This window comes from Phacochoerus africanus, chromosome 15 (assembly GCF_016906955.1).
Source record: "Phacochoerus africanus isolate WHEZ1 chromosome 15, ROS_Pafr_v1, whole genome shotgun sequence".
NCBI lineage: Eukaryota > Metazoa > Chordata > Mammalia > Artiodactyla > Suidae > Phacochoerus > Phacochoerus africanus.
The window spans coordinates 109,016,595-109,026,678 of record NC_062558.1 but is presented as its reverse complement, the minus strand read 5'-3'; the positions used below and the strand labels follow the sequence as shown (position 1 = coordinate 109,026,678).

Genomic DNA, 10,084 nt, shown 5'->3' with positions numbered 1-10,084 from the left:
TTGCACTCACATTTGTGGCCAACTCAAGTCCATGCCTCTGCACCTTTTTTTTTTTTTCTTTTTAGGGCCACACCTGTGGTATATGGAGGTTCCCAGGCTAGGGGTCAAATTAGAGCTGTAGCTGCTGGCCTATACCACAGCCACGGCAATGAGGGATACGAGCTGCATCTTCGACCTACACCACAGCTCACGGCAATGCCTGATCCTTAACCCACTGAGTGAGGCCAGGGATCGAAACTGTGTCCTCAAGAATACTAGTCGGGTACATTACCGCTGAGCCATGACAGGAACTCCCATGCCTCTGCTCTTAAACCATCCTTTAGAGCCCTGGCCTTCCCTTCTCTGCACTTGTGAATTCCTGCGAGTCTGGTCTCTGCTTCGTTATTTAGTCCTCCATGATTCTAAGCTGTCTTCTGTTGTATGTGACTTATGTGTGTTCATTTTGTCTCCCTGAGTCTACTGTAAACTTCTTGAGGGCTGGGGCCACTTTTCTGTGACCTTTTGTTCAGCCAGGCTGTTGGAAACAAGACAACTTTCTGAACTTGCATGAATGCACGCTGTACAACCGTGCTTATCATTGCGCTAACAATGAATAACTAGATGGGGTAAAGATGATTTCAGAGGAGTCGTGACATCTTTGCAGAAACAGAGTGTGTAGGCTTGTCAGCTGGGGGGTCCTTTTACAGGACTCAGCAATGATACTTGCTTTTAATCAGAAGTCACAGCTCAACAGTTGAGTTTGAGGAGAAACACTCCCCTCTCCAGGGTAACTGATTAAATTGTAACTATAAGCCTAATGTATGGTTCTTATCACGCAGCAATGGAGATAGAAGTGTTATCTGAGACTGGAATTTAGCATTCTTAATATTTATCATCTCATCTTGAACATTTATCTAGTCTTAGTGTGTGCCAGACACTGTGCTATGAAGCAGCTCTTCAGAAATTATCTCATTCAATCTTCATAATACCCCTCTGAAAACTATTATGAACCTCCCTTTACAGAAAAGGAAATAGAATCAGAAAGTGAAGTAACTTGTCTGGGGTCACACAGCTAGAAGTGAAGCAGCTGGGATTTGAACCTAGACTCACTAACTCCAGAGCCCATACTCTTTAACTATGGTGCTATAGCTCCTCAAACATTAAGGATTTTATGTAAAAAAAATCATCAAAACAGGTGACCCAGAAATATAGTTGTCTGGTGTGGTTTCAGGTTGTAGTGGTAGTACTTTAAAGTTTTAAATATTTTTTTCTGTGTGAAATCATCAATTTAATTCAGTCAGTCAGTCATTTGATGTCCCGGGTGTCCTGGGGCCAGGAAAAAAACCTTGCTCACACTTTAGGGAAAGGGCAGAATTTGAGCCCTGGCTTCCCTGCTTTGTATATATGGCAATTATGCAACTTGGATTTTCTAAGGCTGCCTGAGTTTCAATGAAAAATTTCACTGATAGTATGTTTATTGAATTTTGCATTTCTTTTCATGTATTTGCACAATAAAAACAGTTTTTTAAACATAAAACTAGAAGTTCCTGTTGTTGTTCAGCTGTAACGAACCTGACTAGTATCCACAAAGATGTAGGTTTGATCCCAGGCCCCCCATTCAGTGGGTTAAGGATCTGGCATTGACATGAGCTGTGGTGTAGGTCGCAGTTGTGGCTCCCATCTGGTGTTGCTGTGGTGTGGTGTAAGCCAGCAGCTGCAGCTCTGATTTGACCCCTAGCCTGGGAACTTCCATATGTTACAGGTGTGGCCCTAAAAAAAACCCAAAGAAAACCAAAACGACATAAAACTAAATGCAATTTTATGTAGACACTTTGATCAAACTTTTTAATGTGAATTGATCAACTGAAATAATGTATTAGAACATGTGATTCAACTTTTTTTTTTTTTTTTTTTTTTTGCTTTTTAGGGCTGCACTTGTGTATGCATATGGAGGTTCCCAGGCTAAAGGTTGAATTGGAGCTACAGCTGCCAGCCTACACCACAGCCACAGCAACGCCAGATCTGAGGCGTGTCTGCAACCTACACCACAGCTCATGTCAATGCCAGATCCTTAAGCCACTGAGTGAGGCCAGGGATCGAACCCACAACCTCATAGTTCCTAGTCAGATTCGTTCCCGTTGCGCCACAATGAGAACTCTGTCATTCGACTTTTGATTTGGATGATATAGTCTAAGGACTTACTTATTCATTTGTTCAAAAAATATTTATTGAAAGTCCACTGTGTGCCAGATTTCATGGGAAGCAAAATAGATGTAGCCTCTACTCACATGTGATAGGAAGTCTAGTTGGGAACCCTCACATGAAATGAAGGGTAACATGAACTATATAATTATAAGCTGTGCTAAGAGCTATGAAGGGGGGTCCCCTGGTGGCTCCGTGGGTGAGGGATCTGCTGTTGTCACTGCTGTGGTGAGGGGTTCCATTTCTGGCCCCGGGGAATTTCCACATACCGCAGGTGTAGCCTAAATAAATAAATTAATTAAATATGTGAAAAATAATAAGATAATAAAGGGGGCCATCCAGAAAAAGCAACAGAGCAAAGGCCCTGAGCCAGGGAAGAGTTTGAGAAACTGAAATACATGTGGGTAGAGCTTAGTGAAAGCGGAGAGATTTAGGAGATCCTTAGATGAAATGATGTCAGAATGATCACCAGGAAAAATATCCGGATCTAGAATCAACCCGCAGGGAAAAATAGTACAGAGAAAAAAAATAATGCTTTAAGTTTATATTATTCTCGCATCTGTTGCCTTTGTTAATCCTCACCTGAAGCCCGTGAGGTAGGGAGGGCAAGCATAATTACGGTTATTTCTCCCACTGAGGATTAAAGCTAAATCAGGGACAAAATTATGCAGGTTTTGGCTCCATGATTCAGATCAGAAAAGTAAGTTCTCTGGTTTCTCTGGGAAGCCCAAAGGGAGCGGGTGGAATGAAGAAGTGGCCCACCCTTATGCTCTCTGAAGAAAGCACGTTGTAACTAAATTTAATAAGTACCTCTTGGCTGTCACTCTGTACTTGACTCTTGTAGATAATTCTTTCTGTTATTTGGAAAGAAGAAGGATCTTGCATTTTATTTTATTTTTTTTGTCTTTTTAGCGCCGCACCCGAGGCATATGGAGGTTCCCAGGCTAGGGGTCGAATCCGAGCTGTAGCTGCCGGCCTACTCCACAGACACGCCAGATCCTAGCAGCTTCTGCGACCTATACTACAGCTCACTGCTATGCCGTATCCTTAACGCATTGAGCAAGGCCAAGGATCCTAGTCGGATTTGTTTCCTCTGCATTTTAGAGAGTGATCTTTTTATTTGGGGTGGGGGAGCACACGTGCGGCAAATGGAAGATGGAAGTTCCCAGGCTAGGGATAGAATCCTGCCTCGCTTACGCCACAGCCACGCCGGATCCTAGTCTTATCCCACTGAGCAGGGCCAGGGATCGAACCTCATACTCATGGATGCTTGCCGGGTTTCCATGAGGAAACCGTGGGAACTGCCTAGAAAGTGATTCTTTTTTTTGGTCTTTTTGCTATTTCTTTGGGCCGCTCCCACGGCATACGGAGGTTCCCAGGCTAGGGGTCTAATCGGAGCTGTAGCCCCCAGCCTACGCCAGAGCCACAGCAACGCAGGATCCGAGCCGCGTCTGCAGCCTACACCACAGGCCAGGCAACGCCGGATCGTCAACCCACTGAGCAAGGGCAGGGATCGAACCCGCAACGTCATGGTTCCTAGTCGGATTCGTTAACCACTGCGCCACGACGGGAACTCCGAAAGTGATTCTTAAAGTCTGTCAAATTCGACAGTTCTGTAATTCTGAAATCTGTACACTGGGTCAAAATTTACCGTAGGCCGGGGATTTCTGCCTTGAACATAAAAGTCTGTGGACTCTCACGGGTTCATCAAAATGAGGAACTACAACTCCCAGCAGACCTCGCGGCCTGGGCCTCTTCTCCACCCCTTTCCTTTCCGCCATGACTGGGGTCGACCAATGACGGTTAAGTATTTGAATAGACCAATAATATGAAACTGTGCAGGTTGAGGAGGGGCGGATAAGCCATCCAATCGTACAAGAGAAGGGGAAACGCCTTAGCCAGTCCAAAGGCATGGGGGCGGGGAAAGAAGTTTGCTGACTAAGATGGCGACGGAGGCGCAGAGTGAAGGGGAGGTGCCAGCCCGGGAATGCAGCCGGAGGTGAGCCGAGTTCTTGGTCCAGCTGCCTAGGAAACGAGGCCATGGGCCGGACTTACTGACGCCTTTCCCTTGGGTCACGATGACCCAGCGGGGCTGGGCTTTGTTCCTTTCTCCCTTGAGTTTCTCACCCTCGCGCCTCCGGGGCTGAGGCGCGTTGGTCTGGCCGCAGCGCTGGGCTCCAGCCGGGCGGGACTTGGTCCTGCTGAGGCTCGTTGGAGGTCCATCCGCGGCGTTATGACCAGTTGGTGACGGCAGCGCTGCCTGCCTTTGCGCTGAGGCTCATCTTGATGGTGAGGAAACTCAAGCCCAGAGCTGTTAAGCAAATTCCTCAACCTCGCTCAGCACTGGGAGAGAACGCTGTCAGTACTTTTTAATCATTTCCGAAGCAGTTTATATAGTTAAATCGGAGCACGGATTTGAGTGTCAGAAATGGGTTTGAGTCCCTGAGGCTATTAAACATTCTTTTATTTTATTGTGGTAAAAACACTTAACATCTACCCTGCTGGTAAATTTTTTAACGGTGCAATAAGTACTGTTGTCTCTGTACAATGTTGTACAGCAGATCTCAAGAGCTTACTCATCTTGCTCAACTGAAACTTTATGCCTATTAAACTTTATGCCCCATTCCTCCTCTCCTAGCCCCTGGCAACCCCCATTCCACTCTTTAATTCTGTCAATTGGACTGTTTTTAGATACTTCATCTAAGTAGATACCCTATGTAAGTGGAATCATTTGTCTCTCTGAACTGGCTTATTTCACTTAGCAAAATGTCCTCAAGGTTAATCCATGTTGTCACATATTGCAGAATTTTCTTCCTATTTAAAGGCAAGTAATATTCCATTCTGTGTATATACCACATTTTGCTAATCTGTTCATATGTCCATGGACATTTAGGTTGTTTCTACATCTTGGCTATTGTTACTCATGCCTAAGTGAATATGAGAGTACTAATAATTCTTTGAGATCCTGATTTCAATACTTTTGGATAAATACACAGAACTGGGATTGCTGGATCATACAGTAGTTCTATTTTCAGGTTTTTTTTTTTTTTTTTTTTTTGAGGAGCCTCCATATTATTTGCTGTAGCACTGTGCTGTTTTGCTTCCCCACCAATCAGTTAGTCTGAAAGCTGGAACAAAGGTTCTAGTTTCATCCTATCCTCACCAACACTTGTCTTTTGTTTCTGTTTGTTTATTTATTTATTTATTTTTTTTAATAGCCATCCCAATAGGGGTGATCAGGAAACAAGGATGCCCATTCTTGCCACCTCTATTCACCATAGTATTGGAAGTCCTAGCTGGAGCAATTAGGCAAGAAAAAATAAAAAGGCATCCAAATTGAAAAGGAAGAAGTAAAATTATCCCTGTTTGCAGACAACATGATTTTATATATAGAAAACCCTTAAGACTCTAACGAAAACACTGTTAGAACTAATAAACAAATTTAGTACAGTTGCAGGATCCAAAGTCACCATACAAAAATCAGTTGTGTTTCTGTACATTAAGAATGAACTACAAGAAGGAGTTCCCATTGTGGCAAATCAGAAATGAATCCAACTAGTATCCATGAGGGTGTGAGTTCTATCCCTGGCCTCGCTCAGTGGGTCAGCAATCTGGCATTGCTGTGCTATGTGGTGTAGGTTGTGGTTATGGCTCAGATCCTGCATTGCTGTGGCTGTGGTGAAGGCCGATAGCTGCAGCTCCAATTCAACCCCTAGCCTGAGAACTTCCAAATGCCTCCGGTGCAATCCTAAAAAAAAAAAAAGAAAGAAAGAAAGTAAAAGTAAAAGAAAAAAAGAATGAACTACAGGAGTTCTGTGGAGCAGCATGTTAAGGATCCAGTGTTGTCACTGCAGTGACTTGGGTCGCAGTGTGGGTTTGACCCCTGGTCCTGCAACTTCCACATGCCACGGGTGTGCCCAAAAAAAAAAAAAAGAAAAAAAGAAAAAAAAGAATGAACTATATGAAAATAAAATTAGGAAAATAATCCTATTTATAATTGCACCAAAAAAAAAAAAACTTGAGCCAATTTTTATTTTTTTAATTTATTTAAATTTTTTTATTACTTAATTTTTTTTTTGTCTTTTTGCCTTTTCTAGGGCCGCTTCCTGCGGCACATGGAGGTTCCTAGGCTAGGGGTCTAGTTGGAGCTGCACCTGCTGGCCTACACCACAGCCACAGCAACACCAGATTTGAGCTGCATCTGCAACCTATACCTCAGCTTTTAGCAACACCAGATCCTTAACCCATCAATCGAGGCCAGGGATGGAACTCGTGTCTTCTTGGATACTAGTCGGATTTGTTACCGCTGAGCCACAATGGGAACTCCTGAATGAGTACTTTTTTTCTGAAGATACTCTCTGACTACTTTGAGTGACCTTTTAAATTACACTTTTTTTTTTTTTGTCTTTTTGCCATTTCTTGGGCCGCTCCAGCGGCATATGGAGGTTCCCAGGCTAGGGGTCGAATTGGAGCTATAGCCGCCAGCCTATGCCAGAGCCGCAGCAATGCGGGATCAGAGCCACGTCTGCGACCTACACCACAGCTCATGGCCAAACCAGATCGTTAACCCACTGAACAAGGGCAGGGATCGAACCTGCAACCTCATGGTTCCTAGTCGGATTCGTTAACCGCTGCACCACGACGGGAACTCCTAAATTACACTTTATTAACCATTTTTTAGGATGGGTTGTTTCTAGAAATGCCAGAGCCTGCTGTGTGTAGATGTTTTGCTAGTTTTACCTGATATATTCAGTCAGGGTTCAATTACACAGAATCTGTACAGTAATTGGATAAAGTTTAATATAAAGAGTTATTGGAGGAATTCCCATTGTGGTGCAGTGGTTAACGAATCCGACTAGGAACCATGAGGTTTCGGGTTTGATCCCTGGCCTTGCTCAATGGATTAAGGATCTGGCATTGCCGTGAGCTGTGGTGTAGGTTGCAGACGCAGCTCAGATCCCGTGTTGCTGTGGCTCTGGTGTAGGCCGATGGCTACAGCTCCGATTAGACCTCTAGCCTGAGAACTCCATATGCTGAGGGTACGGCCCTAGAAAAGGCAAAAAGACAAAAAAAAAAGAGTTATTGGAGTTCCCATTGTGGCTCAGTAACAACCCAACTCGTATCCATGAGGATGCGGGTTCGAACCCTGGTTTCACTCAGTGGGGTAAGGATCTGGCGTTGCAGTGAGCTGTGGTGTAGGTCACAGACATGGCTTGGATCTGGTATTGCTATAGCTGTGGTGTAGGCTGGTGGCTACAGCTCAATTTGACCTGTAGCCTGGGAACTTCCATATGTTGCGGGTGTGCCCTCCCCCGCCAAAAAAAAGACCAAAAAAAAGAGTTATTGTCTATAATTTGGGATTGGAATTAACAAGGGATTGGGTAGTAAGTAAAGACTTTTCTAAAGAATACACCAGTAGCAGAAATCAGAATCAGCTATATAGTGCATATGTATATCAGGTTGTCATGTCGTATGGTTTAAATATCATATATATATTTTTTTGCTTTTTAGGGCCACACTTGCAGCATATGGAGGTTCCCAGGCTAGGGGTCCAATTGGAGCTACAGCTGCCGGCCAACACCACAGCCACACCAATTCAGGATCCCAGCTGCATCTGTGACCTACACCATAGCTCATGGCAAAACCAGATCCATAACCTATTGAATGAGGCCATGGACTGAACTGGCAACCTCATGGTTCCTAGTTGGATTCTTTTTCTGCCCTGCCACAATGAGAACTCTTAAATATCTTATAATTTTTATCTGCCAATTATACCTTGATAAAGCTGAAAAAATAAGTAAAGAATCCACTATAATCCTTAGGGTTGAGATAGAATATGCTAAGAAAAGGTACCCTAGGACAGAGATCCCACCTTGTTAGAGGAAGAATGGCCAGATAAGTTACTGTGGTGGAACTTGTTGGAAATTAACCTTACGGAACCTAGCAGAAATCCACCCTTTAGGATAGTGGGGAAGGCTGTTCATAGTGAGATGTTTTGGGGGGAAGCAACTGGCTTGTGGGTGCTGCTTGTAGAGTGCAGGATTCTATTAGTGGAGAAGCTGAGCACGCTGCAGGAGCTTGCCTAGAGGAGCAGCCTGGGACCAGAAAGGGAAAGGTCCTGCCACCTGCCCTGTCTCTCCGGTGATCTTTGTAAATGATGCTTAATACTGTACCAGCTGGAAAAGAAAATACACTTAAAGGCTCCGGCTCCATTTTTGCAGCATTAGATAATAATATGTGAGAGGCAATAAGGTGATAACTAGTACATGTGGAGAATCATCTTATCTCAATTTTAAGCTTTCCTAGATGTAGCATTACGTACGTTAAGTCTATTCCGTAGAAAAGTGTGGGGTGGTGTGTAGGCCCCAAATGAATGAAGGGGGGCAGAAACAAGTTAGGGGACAAGAAGGTGATTAGTATTTAAATTTGCTCTGACTTACTTATTTGTGTGTCATTCCAAATGGGAATGACATTTTTTTTTTTTGGAAGAAAGAGCCTGAAGCAAGACTGTTAAATTATATTTAATGTAATAACTATTGTCTATCTATTTTATTTTATTTTATTTTTTGTCTTTTGTACTTTTTAGGGCCGAAACCCTGGTACATGGAGTTTCCCAGGCCAGGGGTCCAATCAGAGCTACAGCTGCCGGCCTACACCACAGCCAGAACAACTCCAGATCTGAGCCTCATCTGCAACCTACACCACAGCTCATTGCAATGCTGGATCCTTATCCCACTGAGTGAGGCCAGGGATTGAACCTGCAACCTCATGGTTCCTAGTTGGATTTGTTTCTGTTGCACCACACCGGGAACTCCTATTTATTAACCCTTAAACTTTTGAAAAATTAACATGTAATTAAAATATTGTTTATATTCACAAATATGAAAATGAGATGTTTCCTTTAAAGGTATATGAATTGAGGGGAGTTCCTGCAGTGGCACATCGGAAACGAACCTGACTAGTATCCATGAGGATTTGGATTAGATCCCTGGGCTCTTTCAGTGGGTTGGGGATGTGGCTTTGCCGTGAACTGTGGTAGGTCACAGACTTGGCTCGGATCCCATGTTGCTGTGGCTGTGACATAGGCTGGCGACTACAGCTCCAATTCGACCCCTAGCCTGGGAACTTTCATATGCTGCACATAGGGCCCTAAAAAGCAAAAAAAAAAAAAAAAAGTAAATGGATTAGGCATATAAGTTTAAATAAAAAGACAAAAAAAAAAGAAAAATGATTCAGTTAATATTTGTCCAAGTTTTTTTTTTTTTTTTTTGTCTTTTCTAGGGCTGCTCCCACGGCATATGGAGGTTCCCAGGCTAGGGGTCGAATCGGAGCTGTAGCCACCGGCCTACACCACAGCCACAACAACTCGGGATCCACATCTGCAACCTACACCACAGCTCCCCGCAACGCTGGATCCTTAACCCACTGAGCAAGGCCAGGGATCGAACCTGCAACCTCATAGTTCCTAGTCAGACTCGTTAACCACTGTGCCACGACGGAAACTCCTTGTCCAAGTTTCTGAAATGTATTATAATAAGCAAACCATTATTTGACATGCTTTAAAATAATGTCACCCAATTAGAGGAAAAGGTGTGTGTCCATTGGGTTCTATCAGTGCCAATGAAAGGAGAAAAATAATTCATAAATGAAATATAGAAATCACATAGTTCTTAATATTAAATTGGTAATTTCATGCCACTATGACAGCTACAATTGCTATATGTGTTTTAATTATAAATTTGGGGGGAGAGGGGACCTAATTAATTTAGAAACTGTAGCTAAAGAATGACATTGGGATTATGTAACAAAGAAGTTCCTCATTTGTTTTATTTTTATGCTGAACACAATTACAGAGGTAAAACCAAGAGTGTAAAAACAGTGAAACTAAAGAAAAACTCACCAA

At 43.4% G+C, this 10,084-nt stretch overlaps 1 protein-coding gene across 1 annotated transcript in view; it reads left to right on the top strand.

Moving 5' to 3' along the window:
* Positions 1 to 4,117: 4,117 nt before the first annotated feature.
* The window catches only part of ARHGAP19 (Rho GTPase activating protein 19), a 54,015-nt gene continuing 48,048 nt past the window's right edge, over positions 4,118 to 10,084 (top strand). Inside the window, exon 1 of the mRNA XM_047760651.1 lies at positions 4,118 to 4,180. Coding sequence (XP_047616607.1) covers positions 4,125 to 4,180 — 56 coding nt within the window. The 5' untranslated portion in view covers positions 4,118 to 4,124. The remainder of the gene's footprint in view (positions 4,181 to 10,084) is intronic.